The sequence below is a fragment of the Caretta caretta genome, chromosome 13 (assembly GCF_965140235.1).
Source record: "Caretta caretta isolate rCarCar2 chromosome 13, rCarCar1.hap1, whole genome shotgun sequence".
Lineage (NCBI taxonomy): Eukaryota > Metazoa > Chordata > Testudines > Cheloniidae > Caretta > Caretta caretta.
The window spans coordinates 28364772-28385422 of record NC_134218.1 but is presented as its reverse complement, the minus strand read 5'-3'; the positions used below and the strand labels follow the sequence as shown (position 1 = coordinate 28385422).

The window sequence follows — 20651 nt, the reverse complement described above, 5'->3', positions numbered from 1 at the left end:
GCCCGGAACTATGAGGCAGGCAGGCCCCTGCTCTAACCATACAACTGCCACCAACTCCCTGATTATGTTGGATCATATTAAAGAAGTTCTGTATTAAAATCACAAATGAGTTTGATTCCCCATAGTTTAAATTCCAGGGTATTACTAATTAAGAGGTCTCTTGGTTTTTGGTACTGTTTCTCTCCCTCTCTGTGTGAAACTTGCAAGCTGCTAATTGTGTTAGTACATTCTAAGACAGAGTCTGTTCTCAAAACAATTCTTTGTAACAACAACTACTCACACAGAGAGAGACTCAAAGCAATACTCTGTAACAAGAGAAACAGCACCCAGAGACTCCCCACCCTTTTGTTGTATTCATCTCGCTTTGTTAACAATTGTGATTAAAATAGAGATAGAAGATGTATGTGGATGGACGCTTGGTGTGGATAATAACTGAATGATCAGGGAGATGCCAGCCTAAGAATCCACTGTCCATCAGCTGAAGAAGGCATCAAGTAGAAATAACCAGAGGACCCCCGGAGGGCAGACTGGAATCCACCCAACAGCCTCAAGGATGGGAGAACCAAAGAACAAGATAACATCTGGCAGCACAGAGCCGTCAGGACTGTGCCATCTGCTGATTGATTCAGCAACAGCATGATGAAGCAATTCTCATAGACTGGCATAGGAAAAAATTCCTATACAAATGGACTCTAGAAAGTGAGAACTTTGGGGTCTGATTCTGCAAACCAACTTCCAGGAGCATCAGATGAGCATCTGACAAGGCCCTGCTCCCTCCTCATGTCCAGGCCACCTGGCCAGTGGCTTGGCATGAGCAACTCTAAGGCTGGTAACTATGATAACAACCTTGCAGAACCTCTGTGTGTGTGTGTGAATGAATGAATGTGTGAATAAATATGAAATTGAATGGAATGTTATAGCTATAACTAACTGCTTACTAGGATTCTTTCTGTATTCACAATAAATGTGGCATTTTGCCTTTTCCCCTTTAATAAGATCCTGCTGGTTTTTATTTTATTGGTATAACAGGTAGTCTTTGACTAGCCGTGTCTCTTCTTTGCCCCAACTGCAGCCCTTGTTTTAGGGAAGCAGATGAGATTTTTCTGGAGGCTAGAGTGGTTATGAGGATCAATTCAGGTTTGTATGGCACTTTGTCCAAAGAAAGCACTAGGCCAGGGGGTGGGCAAATTCCAGCCTGTCTAACATTTCTGTCTGGCCTCCTCTGCCCCCTTGCGATCTCCGAGTCCAGGCTGCTAAAAGTCCCATGGTGCAGTGGGTCGCTCAGGCAGGCTGCCTGCCTGCCATGGCCCCATGCTGCTCCCAGAAGTGGCCAGTTACTGCTGGCACATCTCTGCGTGCCCCTGGCATGGGGGGGGGGAAGCGGCTCCGCGTGCTGCCCCCGCCCCCAGGACCATCCTCACAGAAACCTGCCAATGGGTGCTGCGGGGAGAGTGCATGCGTGCATGCATGGGCAGCGCACGGAGACCCGCTGCCCCCTTTTCCCCAAGGGGCGCACAGAGATGTGCCAGCAGCAGCTGTCCGCAGGTGTTTCTGGGGGCAGCGTGGGGCCACAGCATGCAGGCAGCCTGCCTGAGCCCTGCTGCGCCGCCGGCTGGGAGCTGCCTGTGGTAAGTGCCTTCTGGTCGGAACCTGCACCTCGCACCCCCTCCCACACCCTAACCCCCTGCCCCAGGTCAGAACCGCCTCCTGCACTCAAACTTCCTCCCAGACCCTGCACCCCCATCCCCTGCCCCAGCCCGGAGCCACCTCCTACACCAAACTCCCTCCCAGACCCCACACCCCTTCCATTAATGTAGTAGAAATGTGCAGCCCATGACAATTTACCAAAATTCGTGGAGTGGCCCCCCTGCAAAAATTATTGCCGAACCTCGCACTAGCCCCATGCTAGCTCTCATCACTTCTAGATCCTGTTTTCCAGTGGGACTTTTACAGAGTCCCACTCCCTGCACTTCTTTGTGGATCAGCATAGAAAGGCCTATTTTTCTACAGACAAATGAGGGCCAGACCCTCACTCAAGTTCTCTAGGTGGTAAAACTGATGGCTGTACTGTGCCCTGTCCCACTGTATATTGCAGCATCTTTCATCTCTAGTGCTGGTGGATTCTGCCCAGCCCAGCCTCACTTTCAGAATATGGTCTTCCCTACATTTCTATTCATTATGGGCTTGTCTACACAAACCCCTCCAGTGGCCCAGGAGGGGGGGGTCTCCTGTTGGCACAGGTAATCCACCTCCCCAAGAGGCCGTAGCTAGAAATCTCCTGGCGACTGAGTGCTGTCTACATCGGGGATTAGGGCGGTTTAACTGTGTTGCTCAGGGGGGTGTATTTTTCACCCCCCCCGGGCAATGTAGTTATACTGACCTAATTTCCTAGTATAGACCAGGCCTAAGGGCTGGCCTACGCTGGGAACTTACATCAGCATAGCTCAAGGATGGATGAAAAATCCATAGCCGAGAGATGTAGCTATGCCATCCTAACTCTCCCTACAGACAGTGCTAGGCTGATGAAAGAATTCTTCTGTCAATCTAGCTACTGCCTCTTGGGGAGGTGGATTACCTGTGCCAAAGGGAGAACCCCTCCCATTGGCGTGGGTTGTGTCTACACTGAAGTGCAGCAGCTGTGCCACTGTAGCGTTTCAAATGTAGACAAGCCCTAAAACAATATCCACAATCTCTATCCTATCAGCTGGACAGCCTGCCATAGCAAAACAGAATATCACCTAATCAAAGCTTCAGGATCAGGTTGGTAACAGCCTTTGGTGTTTTAACCTGAGAAGGGAAAGAAGGCCCCGGAATGCTATGTGCAATTTCACAGGGAGATCACATTGAAATAGGACTGGAAACAACCCAAAAAGTAAAAATCCTTTATCTTGAACCCACTTTATGAAGTGGCACTGTTACAGTAGCAAACAAGTCTGGGTCTTATCCTTAGAGGTGCTATGCACCCACACCTCTTTGCCTTCCTTCCTTCTGAGATCAGGGCTTTAGTTTACTAGTAAGCATCACTTTTTTAAGTCAATTAGCGTCCTGCTAACAGCTGCAGTTGCTGAGATAGTTGGCATCTAAACAGCACTTCTCCACTGTAGATCTCAAGTTGAAATAGGCACCAAGATCGCTCTCTTACTTCTGGAGAAAATGAGTCACATGCTCAAGATCACACCGCAGGTCAGTGGCAGGAACAGAATCCAAGTCTCCAGTCTGGTGCCTTACCTACTGGACCATGCTACCTCCATACGTCTGCCGTTGCCAAGGGGAAATATTTGTGCGGGGACCGGGTATAGCACTCCAGGAAGGGACCAAGACTGAGAGACCCACTCCTCCCTCTATGTGCTTCTGTGGCAATTTTAGGTGAATGGCTCACTCCACGGGCAGGGCTGACTTAGGCCACAGCTGATCTCTGGCAATTGCTCCTGGCTGCAGCCTACTGAAGACCAGGCCTGGCCATCTTCAAGATGCAGTACAAGACTGATTGAAAGCAGGTCTTTCAGAGCTCCTCTTTGTTACTGTTTCCAAAGCTAAGATCTACTGGACAGTTACACTTCCAAGTCTGTACTGATCATATGTAGCCCAGGAGAGCTCACCTCCTTCCCTAATATTAGGCAGAGATGAATCACAGCAGCAGCTGGGCATGTTGCTGCCAGCATTCACAGCTGCTAAAACGTGAGAAGGTTCATGTTACCAAAGATACAGGTAAATTTTAACCCCAGCTCATCTCTGCAGCCAATGTCCTCCCCCACCCAGCCAACAATACCATTGTTATGAGTCAGGGAGGCTAACCTCTCTGACCATGTTGTCTAAGTGGCACTGACTACAGGACTGGGTAATGTGCAACACAAATGGCTCCAGGATTACACTTTTTTCGCACAGTATCTCTTTACATGGCATTAAGGATACTCAGTAATTAAACTTCAATCACTGAACACAAGAATTTAAAACAGATGGTCAATCATTTATTTATTAAAGAGTGCAAACCATTATACTATCCAAAGATGCATTATACAGAAACCGTGCTCAAAAGAGGCAAACGGGATATCTGCATAGGACTGACACATTGTCCATAGGATGGAAAAGATGTTTTATGGCTGTTGAGGCAGATACGTCCACTAGCTGCCATCTCTTTCTTTACCGCAATGTTGTTGTTTTACAAGCAAGCAAGACTTCCCCCTTACCACTCTAACCAGTATAATTACAATAAATCGCCTGAGATGATGTGTTTAATGCATTCTATATTACCAAAAAATTAGCTAGGGTTTCAATATGAGACAGTTTCCCATGCAGTAATTGTAAATAAAAATACACACAGCTAGACTGAAAAGCATAGAAACAATTCTCTAGTTATAGCATCTGTTGCACTTAGAGACCCCCCTTTGCCCATGTTACAAGTCAGCCATACAAATGTAGAAAATTGACAGCAAAAGGCCCTCAAGCTACAGAACACTCATTTTAATTATAAAACCCACATAATTGTGCGTACTGAAAATTCACAGCAAGTTCTGCTTTCTCCTGCTGGCTGTATTTCAAAGTCAATATTAGAAATAGCACAGACTCCACTGACATCAAGGTCAGCTTGACCCCGGAAAAGAGTTTTTCAGATGGCAAATAATATCAATCAGTAAACTGTTTCCTAAGAGACCACATTTGTATTGAGTCAGTACAAATGGGTTTGGAGAACAGACATTTCTTCTAACGGGCGGGAATTTCCACTAAGGGAGCTGACAGTATGTGGGCTTAACATGTGGGCTTAACAAACAAACAAAGCCATGAGGGTGGCTTACTTGGCCCAGAAGGATCACTTGAGCGTAGGGATGATTCTGAGGTAGTGTAGTGTTGATGGAGGGCTGTGGCCGGAGAAAAGGGAATATGGCTGATGATTCTGGGCTTGGTTTTTGGTCTCTTGTGGACACTGCAACAAGGCTCAAGTTTGTTAGAGCAGTTTGAGGTCTGCTCTAACACAGAGGGCTAGGGGATAGAAAGTCATACAGCACTACGATCAGGCCTCCTTTCCACACCAACCTCTGACCTGTGCGCTTTGGCCATTTCAGTAGATCCGGCCCCCATGTATATATTTAGTATTTGGATAGATATGCTGGTTAGTAGATCAACATGCTATGCACACAGCATGTTATAACAATTGCAATGTTTGTAAGCACTTCTCAGAATTCTCTCCTGCCTCTAAAGTGGCAAGCTCTAAAGTGACAACTGACAAGCATAGATCTTCCCCTTCAGAAAGGCCCTTCTGCCCTAGGCACTGTACTATCCAAGGACCAGATAAGTTGTCAGGGTATCAATATATCCTGAATCCATTTAGATTGCTCCCCTACTTGCATATACAACCCCTGAAGACATTCCTCTGCAATATTAAGGCCATGTCTACACTATGGGGCTATATTGGTACAACCCCAGGACTGTAATTATTCCGGTATAACCTTGTAGTGTAGACACAGCCTAAACTAATGTGGAAGGGTTTTTTCCCCCATCGGTGTAGGAACACTACCTCCCTCCGCAACAGTAACTAGGTCGATGGAAGCATTCTTCACAGAAAGCTTGGTCTGTGAAAACATTGTTAAATCATGTAATGTTAGGATATTTGGCTTTCCTGAGCATTTAAATGGTTCAGATGTTTAGTTTCCTTCACAGTTTGAATCAAGTTGGGGAAGAAGATTTGAGCCAACTTTGAAAAGTGGGCAAGTATCATATTTAAAGTGTTCTCTAGCTTCTGTCTCTTTGTTCTGCCCACTGATATCCCAGAGGTACACCGACCTGCTACTGCACAGCTTTGTTTACAAGGGAGTCCTGGCAAGCCAAGGTCTCATCCCACACAGTGCTGAACCTTCCCTGACATTGGGGTGAGTGAGGCGGTGTTAAGTTCCTCTCAGAATTTTTCCCCCTGGTTAGAAGCAACAATCCAACTTTGGGTTGTGATAAACGTGAATTGTTTAAATCATGTCTGTTTTGATTTACAGAGATCAGGACTGGAAAAACAGTGTCTCCCTTTCTCATTCTTGGGGGCTGGCTGTTTTGCAGATGGTTTCACAACTATCTCCTTATTTCTGTTTGGTTTTAATGCTAATAAAAGAAACAGAAGACTGAATTCCCCAGACAATACAGTGGGGGGTGGGGAGAGATGAATGTAACGTATGTATTCAGAAGTCTGCAACAGACAGAAATTACTTCTAGTTCACTTCCCTATTACACACTGGTATTGTTCTGTCACTTCAGGGGCATAAGGGCTTCATCGCCATCTATCTGGCTTTAGTAAGAGTGATGTGTGCTGGTACCAATGAAGAATTGTTCCAATTACTTCCTTGGAAAAGGGAGTAACTTGCAGCCTAACGTCCTACCCACACAGAGCAGGAAAACAACCATCTTTAAAAAGCACAGCTAATGGCCCCTGATATGTAGAACTTGCTACTGTGGTGAAATTCCAGTTTGGCTTCTGATGGCAGCAGCTGGCTCTGTGAATCAGAGCTGCAGATGGTTTGAGACTCATATTGATTTACCATGAAAGTGAAGCTAGCAATCGATTCCTAGAGAGAAGGGATTTTTGCAGGTACTGCTGAGATGATGCTAGAACTCTAGCAGACAGAAGTTTGGTTATACAGTCATGAAAGAGATGGAGATGATAATGCCAGAGCATAAAAATCACCAGGTGAACAGCAATAAGCAGTTCTCTGAACAGCCGAACACGCAATTACAAGTGTTTGGCAGGTAACTATAGAGCTTCAGATCTGATATAATTATCACCAACAGAAATTTTAGTTCACGTTTTTTAGGGGAAATAAGCATGGCTTTTACACTGAGAAGTTAGTGTCTTACACAATCAAGAAGTTATCGACTTCTAATGACACAGCTCACAGAGGTGGCGGTCTTCGTGTCTTGTTCTACAAGTGTATGTAATTAATGAGGCAACCCAATGGTAATTTATAAACCTGAGAATTTTTTTCTGAAGATTTTGGTCAATTATACCATAGCTGTCAGGTCATAGATTTGGAAGAGATTTTCTGAAATCTTGTCAAAAATATCATCACACAATGAGTCAGCAAAAGACGCAATCTTTTTTTCTACACTGAGAACTTTGAACATTATCAAAGACACTTTAATTCCAATTAAAGTGCAGCATTCAAAACATAAGCAATGCAAAGATATCAGCCAACTATGTAGATAAAGACAGTGATTTTAAAGAAGCAAGAATTTGCCTGTAATTTGAGAAATTTAAAAAAAAACCATGAAACTGTGATTTTTAATTGAGTGATAGATTTTATATAGTAACTAGTTCTGTTATTTTTCTAATTCTTGCAAACCAAGGATCATATGAAACACTGATCACTGGTCCAACTCAAGTATTCAGTATATGATCTAGTAGTTTGAACAATTAAAGGAGTGGTCTTAATTAGGTCCAGTGTAAAATATTAACCTTTTGGCTAAGATCCAAAGATAGCTTCAATTTACACAGATATATCCTCCTTCCAGGGGACAGAAGGGAAAAGTAACACCAGGGGCTCAACCTCTTTTTAATCCCTCGCTTGTAAAATCTTCTTACAATGGATTTGGTTAGTTCTCTCTACTGTATGGAATTCATAGTCCAGGCACAGAAATAAAAAGGGGCTGTAATTAAATAGGGGGAATAATTAGTGAAACATCCTGCACTAGATAATCCAAAGGAATGACAAAGACTGAGCATAAATGGTGATTCAAAGCACGAGGTACCATGTCTGTCCCAAAGAAGCCAAATGCTTTTAAATGCAAACATCCTATTATCTACATGGGGGCAAAATGCACAGAAAACTCACTGAAGAAACACAGCTTGTTTAGTCTGGATCTCCAATGCTTCACAGAAATCAGGACCTTCTGACATGACACAGCAGATGACAGATAAATATATCAGCTCAGAAAAGACCCAACATATAGAGAGGTATGGCTGGAAATCACTGCATTCCTTCCACTGCTAACACAGTGGTTGTGAGAGGCATTTCTAGCACGTGAGCATTCCATTAGTCCCCTACTGCATATTTTGTTTCAGTATCATATAAACTATAGTCACAGTTTACTTTCGAGCCGTCAAGGTTTAAAATCAGTGCATTCTTTAAAAGAATTAACTATTACAATGTGGGGAACATAATGTCTCTTGTAGAAAAGAATTTTTGAAATCAAATTAATCCAGGAACATTTTGCTCTTGTTGTGGCACTGGGACAGGTTTCTGTGGAGTCCCGGTGTGGCCAATAGAGAGCCAAGAAAAGATCATTAGGTTATTCACAACATTTTGGCCAAGACACAAGAGGGAAATTTGTTGGACAGATCCTAATAATAAAAAGTGCGTTAATCAAGGGCAGCAGAAAATCCTTTCCTCATTGTTGCTGGAATGTGCCATTATTCAAAGATCGCTGGGGATTAGCAAATTACTTTTGAGCGTTGCTTTTGTTATAAATAAGGAAGTCAGAAATGTCGTGCCATACGTTACTGTCGTCATACAGGTAAGTCATGGAAGATTGCAGAGAGGGTTGGAGAGTGTGCCGATGATATTCAAAGAGCCACAGAACAATCCCCCAAGTCACAGCAGCAAAGATCGGGAAAGGGTCCTGCTTGGGTTCTGGGATATAACCCTTCTCCACTGCCAGTCGGGACAAGCCAAACAGAATACGAGACAGCAGGTACATGTTTATCTACATAAAGAGAAAACCCAAGGAATATTAGCCTAGTTACATGGCTAGCAAATCTGACCAAATCAAGCAACTTGGAAATTAAAGACATAGAAAAAGTTAATATCTGACCATAGTTTACTATATAATTGCCTTCAACATTGTAGTGTGTGTTTGTATCCTCCTAACATGATTACTGTCCTGCTTTGTTCATTGGCACTCTAGTTCTGCTGAGCAATAGGTTTCATCTGGTACCACATGCTATCACTTGGAAGATCAGTTGTATTGGCAGTAGATGCTGCGTTGCCAATACACTTCACAAGGTGGAGTGAAATCAACTTTCCAAGAGCTCAGTCAATTGGCTCTGCATCTTCATTTTAAAATCCAATTTAGATAAACTGCATGGGCACACTTATATCAGTTTCATATCATTTATATTGGTATAACCTGAAACTGTACATTTTACTACGTCAGTTAAACAAATATAAGCCAAGTTTAAATCAAATTAAGTGTGTCCAAAGAGAGTTCTGTGGCAGTTCAACTATATCAGTTTCAAATCACAACTTCAGTTAAACCAGTGCAAGTCTATGCGTGGAACAGGCCGGCGTGGCTTTCCCAAGGCTATCCCACGAGTCAGTGGCAGAACTAGAAATACAAGGCAGGTCACAAGGCTCCCAATGCTGTGTGCACTACCCACTGATGCAAACTATTTTCCTCTAGGCTTTGACAGTAAACAAGCTAAATATGAAAGGTGGCCATATCACATTAGAGCATCACTTACAGCATCAGTCCTTTTTTGTTTTTTAAATCCTAGTCAAACCAGCTGGTACACAACATGTTTTTTGGGCAAGGTCAGAAAGATAAAACTCCACAAATACATTTGTTTACCTGGCTGTTGATATGATTGTTTTCACCAAACACTAACCAGCCTCCAACACAGGCTGCTACGAAGGAGTGCAACTGAAAGTTCTTTCCCTGTAGTCGGGATTGCAGCGCCATCAGCCCCTTGTAAGTGAACACAAAATACGCCAGGTTTCGGGAATGAGTATAAGTGGCCTGAGCAATCGCTTTCAGTTTCTCTCTTAAACTGAGCAAAGGAACAAACAAACGTTAGTAAAGCAATAACGTGGCCATCACACTGTTCACTCTGCTGGTACCTTGTCTACTTAGACTAAGGTTTTTGGGTCAAGAACATTCTACCTCTGTGCGTACAGCACCTGGCACAATGGGGCCTATTCTTGGTTAGGCCGTAGACACTACTGCAATACTTTTCTTTTCTGAATAGGCTCAACAAAAACAAAGCTGTGAGGATGGCTCATTTCACTGCTAGGTCACTGATCAGAATCCAGTCGAGGTCTGTGTGTACACTGATGATTTATCATCGTTCCAGAAATTGCCAGCCAGCCACTGGAGCAGCTGCATCAGCAAAACCACCCGGGGGCTTTCCTTGTCTACACAATTTGCACTGGTGCAGTTTAACCCTGCTTGAAACAAGGTAAGTCCCACTGGGACTAACGGCAGTTCTCCTTGTCTGCCCTAGTTGTACTGGTGGCTGGCCCTCTGGGAAAAATCCCCAATACTGTATAACCAAGGCCTAGCTCAGAGGTGAGATATCAGCTTCCTGAATCTCTGAAACAACAGGCTGCATTCTGCTTGTCATCTGCATTTTTAAAAAGTCACATTGTGAGATTTTCCCATTTAGTTAGGAAAACAAGCATTTGATCTGAACAGGTCTGGTGTTTTCAAAGAGTTCACTTTTAAAAAATGGATGACTGTAGCATGCTCTCATCCTTACAGAGAATGCCAGAAAGGAAGAGCTAATGTCTGTACCTTCCACTCTTGAAGAGAAAGGTCATCACCAGAGCATGGGGGGCACGGATCTTTGCTCCATAGCTGCAAGAGAAAAATTATTATATGCATACACACAATGTTTTCAGAGGGCTTTTTATTACTGTAAGCCAACTATTGATCTTTTAATCCTTATATTATAGTGGAAATAAACCACAAGTCATTGGTTGATCAGCTTAAGTCAATTTCAATACATGGCCTGATAATTCAATCAATGGGTTGGTAGCTTTATTTTTTATTTATATGGTATTTACAGCCAAATAGCCACAGGCTAATAGACTGTAACTTAAAAATAATGAAGGCAATTAAACCTAACACATTCCAAATGGGAATAAAACCAAACAACCTCAGCTGAAGTAAATAAAGAAATGCTAGCTCTGAGCACTTGAAAGGGCATTAGCACCTTTACAAAAAAAATAGGCCATGAATGCATCAATAGAGCCCTGCACAGATACAAAATTTGTATCTGATCTGCAAAAATGATCCACGGATATCTGCAGGGCTTGAGATGTAAACTCTGGATCCAAATCCATCAGCGATCCGCAAAAATGGTCCATGAATATCTGCAGATATAAAGCGGATATCCGTGGATTTTCAGGGCTCTGTTCATCATTCATAGTGCTAGTTATCTTTATTAAGTGCTCAGAGCTATACAGCTAAGTATTCAGTTTATCCTATTCCAAATGATGCAATTCAAAAGTGGATCAATGGGCCTTCTACACATCCATGTTTTAACCAAAATGTAACTTCATTTCACAATCCTACACAGCTCTCTGCTTGTTGATTTTGGAATACTAAACCTCAAACCTGCAGAGAGAAAACATTCATCAGGCCACAGAATTCATCTCATATTTTTCTTCTCCTCCTATTATTCTCGAGCTCCAAGTTTAAATCTTGGCAGATGATGGAGTTGGGCTTTATGGTCTAAGATTTGAACAATTTTAAATTATTGCAGCAAAAACATGAGTCACGAAATAAACTTCTTTCAGTCCTCTCTGCAGTTTCTTACAGCTTCTAGGATTGCACTGTTTTCCCCCTTAATTTGAATTTATTTCCCCCAGATTAAAAAATCCTCCAAAGTGTCTGCGTATGGGGGTGTGGACAAAGATTTTAAACTCTGCAGCCTAAAATTAACTACCTGAACATGTAGCCTGATTTTCAGAAACGATGATCACCCAGAGCGCCTTCTGAAACCAATGGGAGCTATGAGTGCTCAACACCTCAGAAACTCAGGTGCTTTAATATGGTTTTAATTGCCTAACTTTAGGCATTCATGTTTGAAAACATTGTTTTTTATTTAGATAGACTTAAAACAGGGAAAGTATCAGTAACTTAAAGGGAGAAAATTAAAAACAGTATGTTAGTATACGTTTAAATCTCCCCCACACCCACCTCCTCTTCACTGCTTTAATAACTAGCTTGCCATACTCTGACAAGTTTGGACTGAATCTCTGGCTACCTGACCATGACTCCCCCACCCACTCAGTTACTACAGACAAGTGGGAGCTGGCAACTAGGGCTTGCCTACATGGCCCGGCAAAACACACCAGGGTGGTGTGATTTGTAAAGTGCACCAACAGGTCATTAAAGCAACCAAAGTACTTTTTAGAGTGCACCAGCAGGTTCACACAGGGCCCTTAGAGCACAACACATTAGTGCACTTCACAAATCACAGCCTTTGGGTGCATTTTGCCAGCACCATGCCAACAAGACCAAAGTTTATGTTTTCTTCCCTCAATATAGATAAAAGGCCTAATTCTACTTCCACTGAAGTCAACAGAAGCAGGTACGACCCTGCTTTTAGAAATTAAGCCCTTCTTTGGAGTATTTTTTAAACATCTGTACAATGTATGGTCTTTATTCACAGCTCAAGTGAATGCAACTAGAACGCCTCTGAAAGGTATCAGCTAAGAAACAAACAGATTATAAATGCTTTTCCAAGGGGCAAAAAGAATTGCCCTACTGTTAGTCTGTATTCGCAAAAAGAAAAAGGAGTACTTGTGGCACCTTAGAGAGCTTATGCTCAAATAAATGTGTTGTGGCACCTTAGAGACTAACACATTTATTTGAACATAAGCTCTCTAAGGTGCCACAAGTACTCCTTTTCTTTTAACATATCAGAATACAGTTCTTAAAATTATCCAAAAAATGTGTGAGTGGGTCTGTCATAACCTGGGAGCAGCAATTTTGATAGGACTGTGCTTAAAGTGCACCCCACAAGGACAGCTTGACTTTATTTTATTTTTTGCTAGGTCTGTGACCCTTTGTAATCCACCTTTCTTGAAGCACTGCTGGAATAAGCTGTAAAGAGCTCCTCAAATTAAGTTACAGAAGCTGCTCCCTGAAATGCATGCTTCCTCCGAGGGAGGTCGCCTGTACCGCAGTGGACTCTGGTGGGGCAAGGGACAATCCTAGGGAACCCTGGGTATGGGCCTGGGGAGAAAACCCCCTCCCACCTCACAAGTACAGCGTGTGTGCGCACGCACACACATGTGCGCGGCCTGAGAAGACAGTCGAGGAGAGCCTGGAGGAGAGCCTCCTCCCCACCAGGCACAGCTGGGCACGGGTTAGCAAAGCCTGGAGAGGAGAGCCCCGCACAGGCACAGCCCAGGGGGGAGGGCCTGGAGAAAAGAAGGACCCCCACAGCACGGGGGGGGGGGAAGGGAAGAGACTGGAGGAGAGAGCCCCCCCGCCCCACAGGCACAGCCCGGGGGAGGGGAGCAGGGCCTGGAGGGGAGAGTCCCCCCCCCCCCCACACACAGGCGCAGCCCGGGGGAGGGGAGCAGGGCCTGGAGGGAAGAGTCCCCCCCACACATACACACGCACAGCCCGGGGGAGGGGAGCAGGGCCTGGATGGGAGAGTCCGTCCCCCCCCCCACACACACAGCCCGGGGGAGGGGAGCAGGGCCTGGAGGGGAGAGTCCCCCCCCCACACACACAGGCACAGCCGGGGGAGGGGAGCTGGGCCCCGCACCATGGGACGGCACTAGGTACAAGGGTGACCCCGCTTACACCGCTCCGTTCCGGAAGCCCTTGAGCACGGCCAGCGCCGCGCGGTATCTGCGCCGCTGCAGCAGGGAGTTGACGGTGTAAAGCAGGGTCTTGAGCATCGCCTGGGCCCCCATGGCCGCGACGCTCCGACCGGGGGAGGGGAGGGGAGGGGGCCCGCTTCGGCAGCGCACAGAGCCAATGGGAACGCTGCTAAACAGGTCCGGGCGGGCAGCAGACACCACGAAGATGAGGTTCCGCATCTGCGCGGAGCGAGCTCAGCCCATCACACGCGTATGAGCTCCCTCAACCACCCATCAAACCTCTGACAAATGGAAGACGCTGCCCTGCCCCTTTAAGGCGGGGATATCGAAAGTGATCTTGCTATTGGGGAAAGGTCCCAATACTGCAGCCAATCACAAACTTTCCCCATCTCCAGGTCTGTTGCAATTGGCCAGAACAGAAGCGACTCTCTTCCAATGAGGGTTGGCCCTCTGGCTGGCCGGTTGTGGGGCTGGAGGTGGGGGCTTGGAGCGCCATGCCTGGCCCCTAAGGCGTGTTACAGCCACTGCGGGTCCCCGGCCCATCCCACCAGCAGCCCGGGCGGGGCCACAGGCATGGCTGGGGAGGTTCGGGCTGCGGCGCCCGGGCTCGTGCCCTGCGTCTGACGGGCCACGTACCGGTCGCCCAGGGGAGGGCACAGAAACCCTGTGCTGGGCACGAAGGGAAATCTCTTCCTAACCTCTGCCACTTAGTGATGGGTTTAGTTTAGCAGCCTTCTAAAAGAAAAGTATTCTCTCCGCTATAACCACTGATGGTCTCATTACCTCTGGTCTTTTTTTGAATTCTGTGAAACACATTAGCTCAGTGTTGCCCAGTGACAGTGAGTTCCACAGGTTAATTGTGTATTGTGTGACACTCCCCTGGCCGACACCCTGAGAGCGAAGGGCTAGGAGGTGCAGATGGATGCCCTGATTGTCAGAGCCCTTGGCGCCTGGGACCCCTGCAACGAGCATGTGCTGTAGACCTGCAGGATTGGTCGACGCTATGCCCTGCTCATGTGGCGCCTCATGGTCTCTGACACCATATGATGGCCCAGGGACATCTACACCGCACACATCACCGGCCACCGACAGTACCAGGAGATGTGAGCCAGAGCGACGTCATGCATCGACTATGAGAAAGGGACTGAGAGACTTTGTTTGTTGGACCATATGAACTGGAACCGTAAACTCACTAAACATTAAATCTCACCAAATGAGGGTCAATCCAGTCTCATCATCGTATCCCCTTATTATACTCCACACCTGAACATAGCCATTATATGAACAACATACCCTCATATCTCAATGTCTGTACTTTGACCCTTTAAGCTTTTACCCCCAATCAGGGATATTGCAGATTATGTATTCCTTATGCCATCCAATCTTAAACTGAATTTCGCACCCCTTCATAATCTGTACTTTATTCCCTGATAACCAGACACTCCTACACTTAAACTCTGCACTGTTTACTTTTTTTTTTACACATCATCTTAATACAAATTTTTAAACCTGAAAAGGTCGTCTTTTTGCCAGGTTTAAATGTATTCTTTCTCTCTAGGCTTGGCAGAATCTGATTTTTATTTTAATTTTGACAGATAATATCAATGTTTATTTTTAAGCATATTTAAAGCATATTTTTAGATTAATTTTTTGTGTTGTGTAGAATTATTGGTTTTAAGCTTTTTTATTTTTATCTATTTACATTTTCACAGTTGTAGGAAATCATGGAAGGGGCAGACAATAATTAATGACAGTAAATGCTGAGATTCAAAAAGTTAAAAGTTTTATAAACTCTTAAAACAAATTGTCAATATCATATGGCAAAATGTAGAAAGTAAATATCTTTAAATGAGCCCTGATAACGTTGACATTAAAACATGTTTTATACACATGAAGGTCTGACTCTACTAAGTTCTCAAGCAGGATTTTTCTTATTTTGCCTAACTGTAAATTTCTATCATCGATAAGAATATTTTTTCATAAATTTATGTGTGTACAGTGAAATCAGTGTTTACCAACATTCACCAATAAAACTCTAATCCTAAAAGCGTAGTTTTATTGAATAACCCCTTATTCTTGTTTAGAGAAAAGTTTAATAGAAGCACTTCATTTACCTTCTTTATGCCCTTCGTTAGTGTGTATACTTTTTGTCATATTCCCTCTTATTCATCTCTTCTCTAAACAGTTCAGTCTTTTCAGTCTCTCTTCATATGGAAGTCTTTCCGTACATCTAATAATTTTTGTTGCTCATCTCTTTACCCCTTCAGGTAAATCTACTGACAAAGCCCTGTTTAGAATTAGCCAATTTCCTCATTACGACCCTTACCAGCTCTACCAATTTTAATGGCATAAGTCTGGGATCCGTCTATTCTACCAAGAAGCCCCTACGATTGGTCAGTTACTATGTTGTTGTTATGTGTATTACCATAGCACCCACTCATGGACCAGGACCATATTGTGCCAGGTGCTGTACAAACACAGAAGAAGAATAAAACAATAATACCTAACTAAGTATATGGTTTCAGAGGAACAGCCGTGTTAGTCTGTATTCGCAAAAAGAAAAGGAGTACTTGTGGCACCTTAGAGACTAACCAATTTATTTGAGCATGAGCTTTCGTGAGCCACAGCTCACTTCATCAGATGTGTACCGTGGAAACTGCAGCAGACTTTATATACACACAGAGAATATGAAACAATACCTCCTGTGTGTATATAAAGTCTGCTGCAGTTTCCACGGTACACATCTGATGAAGTGAGCTGTGGCTCACGAAAGCTCATGCTCAAATAAATTGGTTAGTCTCTAAGGTGCCACAAGTACTCCTTTTCTTTTTAAGTATATGGTGATAGTCAATTTCATCACTCTGGCTGTCTAGGTTTGGCTCGATTCTACCTCTAGCCAATTTCATGGTGGGATCAACTAATTTCATTATCATCCTGAACTGTGGAATCAGCCAGTTTCACTGTTGCAGCACTCAACAGGCTTAGTGGATTTCACCAGTGTGTTCCCTCTATTGTATGAGAAATTTTACATCATCATCTCATTGATTTATGTTGTGCTGTTACAACGTAATCAGTGGTGAGCTGGAGCCGGTTCACACCGGTTCACTAGAACCGGTTGTTAAATTTAGAAGCCCTTTTAGAACTAGTTGTTCTGCGAGGGAGAACCAAATCTAAAAGGGCTTCTAAATTTAACCAGCCAAAAATGGTGCCTTAGGCGCCAACTCCATGGGTGCTCTATGGTGCGGCAGCTCCCCGCCCCAGCCCCAGCTCACCTCCGCTCCGCCTCCTCCCCTTCTCTGCCCCACCCCCGGCATCCTGCAAATCAGTTGTTCGCGCGGGAAGGTGGGGCAGACTGAGAACCAGGCTGCAGCTTCGCACTCAGGCCCAGGGAGGTGGAGGTGAACTGGGGCACGGAGGGGGTCACGAGGAGGGCCGCCCGTGCCGCAGCCGGTAACCCAGGAGGCGCAAAGGGGAACCGCTCCCTGCCCCAGCTCACCTCCGCCACCCTCAGCCTGAGCGGGAAACCGCCACCTGCTTCTCAGCCCTCCCAGGCTTCCCGCTGAACAGCTGATTCGTGGGAAGCCGGGTGGGGGGGAGGACGTGGAGAAGCAGAGCGGGGCAGTGCATTCAGGGGCAGAGGCGGAGTGGAGGTGAGGTGAGCTGGGGCCAGGCACAGGGCAGGGAGCTGCCGGTGGGTGCTCTGCACCCACCAAATTTTCCCCATGGGTACTCCAGCCCCAGAGCACCCATGGAATCGGCGCCTAAGGCGCCACTTTTGATGTGATCAGTGGGGGGAGCAGCTGATCCCCCTGCTCCCCCCCAGTTATGCTCCCCTACCCCATGAGCCAGACGGACCTGCCGGATGCTTCCTGGGAGCTGCCGCAGGTGAGCACCACCAGGACTCCCCACCTTGTCCCCCGGCAGGGTCCCACGAGACCCTCCTGCCCGGTTCTGGGGGCAGTCAGGGGACAGGGGAGAGGGGTGGATGGGGCAGGGGTCCTGGGGGGGGCATCAAGAAATGTGGGGGGGGTTGGATGGGGCAGGAGTCCCGGGGTGTCGGGGCGGGCAACGACCCCCTCATGGGGTGAGGAGGGAACCCGTTGTTAAGATTTTGGCAGCTCATCACTGGACATAATGATCCCAGAACAACTATGTTTGGGAATGCAAACCCCCAAAAGGTGGCAAACCCAACAGCAGAGGTCATGACAGCACAAGCTTCCCTTCTCATTACAATGTGTCTCCCCTGGGTTAAGGAAAATAATCCAGCATCTCTCCCCGCATCAGGTACAGTAATGCTGCCAGCATTCCCCCACTGGTTTCAAGTTCCTTTTTTCTGAGAGAACTCAAAAGGTGATACTGGCCAACTGCTGTTCTGCCCTGAGGGCTCTCTCATGCAAGGCTCTGAAGCTTTCTGTCCTCTTATTACATGTGTGTATGAGGCAGTTAGGAGGGTTGGGAAAGAGTTATGGCCTGCAGTGTCTTTAGAAGGACTTTTCTGATGCTGCTGAGGGATGGAGATAAAGTTGATTGCAGCAGTTCACAGAGGAATACCAGCACCTGTCACAATGGGAGATCAGACAAAGGGCAGGGTTATAACTGATTATAACTTGTTTTGGTCTTATCAACACAGGCAAGATCAAAATGTGTTATAACATGGTCAGGGCAATACCACGTGTTTAGCAGTGATTAAAAGTGGTAATATCTACCATGTAAATGGGCCCTAAACCAGGAACACCCAAAGTGCAGCCAGAGGGCCAAATATAATCATTTCAAGATTCTTAAAGGGATCATATTTAGCTGTCAGTTTGAACATTTGTCATCCTCTCTCTGTAACTGCCGGTTTTTACTGCTTGAATTGAACCAACAAGAAATTTCTGTTCAACAGGGAAAATGCATGCATCAGCAAGTATTCTAGTCCTGGGTATCTATTTTTACTAACAGTAAATGTAGCTGATACTATTCTTGAGTTCCTTAGAAGCCGTCACTACATCACTTTTTGGTGCTTTGTTGGACATCCCTCCACTAAGGGCCAAATGCTGGTCCTATTGAGGCTGCTGGGACTTTTACCAGTGACTTCAACAGGACCAGCACTTGACTCTAAATGGTCAAGCTGTAGCCTGAAGGGTCCTTCCTGGTGGCCAGCACACTGAAATATTTTGAGAAAGAAACAGTGGGGGACAGGTGGTGGGAGGGAAGCTGGGTTTTTCACAAAGTGGTCTGCAAAATGAAGCAGTTTGAGATCTCCTATATCATTCACAGACAAAAAACTATGTTAAAATAGAATCAAGGTTGAGAATGTATCTATTAGTTAAGGGTAAATAACATTGCAGAGATGCTGTAATTATCCCAAAACCAAGCATTATAAATCTTAGCATTATTCACAATTAAGGTTAAACTTAAAAGAAACCCAAAAGTACTAAGATAAGAAATGCACAGTTAAGACACCCAAACAACCTTAGCTCTGCCCTGTAGTGATATGACGCAGTAACCACAATTATGATTAATGCTCTTTGGTGGTTGTAGTTCCCTTTGTGCTATCACTAGAGGGCACAGTAGTTATTATTTCAAGCACTGACACCCAAGCTAGTTTGCAGCCATAGAAGCTGAGTCTTAATCTACCAATGAGAACTTTTGATACACATGTCCAGTCTAACTCGACTGAGTCATTACAACCAATAGACTTGTTGAATGTCAACTGCCTGTAGAGGAGGGGAGGTTGAACTATATAGGCTATCACAGTGACTTCAATTAAAAATTACCTGAGTTATTGTCTCCAGCTTGTCTGTAGCCAATACAATTATAGTAATTAGATACAATTGCTAATCACTTAGGATGGGATCTCTAGAATGGGGCTGCAGTGGGCATGCTCAGAGGCTGAAACATCTGTATCTAGGGATTTTTACTGCAAAAACAGAGGCGCTGAGCAAATTTAAGTACCTACAGGGTTAGAGAATAATGAATGGGAGTTCGGTGGATTGTAGTGGTGCCTAAAAGCAGGACTCGGGCATTTAAATACATTTGTGGATCCCACCCTTAGCCTATTTATATCCTAATTTCCTCAAATATAGCCCATGCACAAGATCTGTTACGTTTAACCATATGGAACCTTTGAAGTCTGTTATTCCATTTTTAAGATCGTTCAAGACAAAGGGCCTTTTTTAAAAGGTATTTAGGTGCCTAAAGATGCAGATAGGCACCTAGTGGGATTTTCAAAGGTACCTAGGGGTCTAACTCCCATTGATTTTTGGGAGTTCGATCTCTGGGTGCTTTTGAAAAAATCCCACTAAATGCCTATCTGCATTTTTAGGCACCTAAATACCTTTAAAATTCTGACCCAAAGAAAATACTGATGAGATGTTAGATTTCTTAAAGGACCAAGTTTCTAATGAATTATAACTCAAACGAGTTCACAGACTCATATGTACATTCTCAGCAAATTCATTCTTAAAGAGTGCCGTGAGCCTGGGGAGGAGAGATTCTTTGTTTTTACACACACAACAAAGAATGTGAATCCCTTACTTTACTCAGCTTTAACTATGGAGTTGTAACCCGGGCCTCCACAGTTAGAACGGGACACCAGCTATTGGCAAGATGAATAAACCAATTTCAACGCGTCAGGTTAGGATTCAGGCCTGCGTTGCTGGCATCGTATACTTTGTCAAGAAATCTTAAACCAACTTTGGGGGATGAGGAAATGGCCACAAGGTTATTTGCACCCCTGTGGGTGTATCTGGCTCCAATTCCTACCAAGGTACCATTCTCAGCATGAACCACTGGGTTTTCATTCTGCCAAGCAACTGTCTTTTACAGGGCTACGATTCTGGAGCCTTTCAGCGCTCTGCTGCGGATGTTCCCTCTTGGAACCACCGCTGCGTGCTCGGCGGTCTGACTCAATGGTGCTGCAGGGTCCAGGCCGGTCACGTCTCGGGCAGTTCTGTGGCCGTCCTCAGGTGAAATGCCAACGCCTCGCCCTTGCACCTGGCCGGCTCAGCGGCCCTGTGGGCAGTGACTTCCCTCCACGGGGTGTTTACTCGCATACGGATACTCTCGTACCCCCACAAGGGCTTTATTCCCGACAGGCATCCCCCTCCCCGTAAGGCCTTTGCTCCACATCTA

General features: G+C 45.2%; 1 protein-coding gene across 1 annotated transcript; it reads right to left on the bottom strand.

Annotated features, from left to right (window-relative positions):
• Window positions 1-3946: 3946 nt before the first annotated feature.
• PXMP4 (peroxisomal membrane protein 4) lies at window positions 3947-13801 on the bottom strand. The gene is made up of 4 exons (XM_048820193.2): window positions 13516-13801; window positions 10486-10548; window positions 9544-9742; window positions 3947-8679 (listed from the first exon to the last, which is right to left on the bottom strand). Exons 1-4 carry the CDS (start codon window positions 13752-13754, stop codon window positions 8416-8418), a joined length of 765 nt encoding a protein of 254 aa, XP_048676150.2. The 5' UTR covers window positions 13755-13801; the 3' UTR covers window positions 3947-8415.
• Between the last annotated feature and the right edge of the window lie 6850 nt (window positions 13802-20651).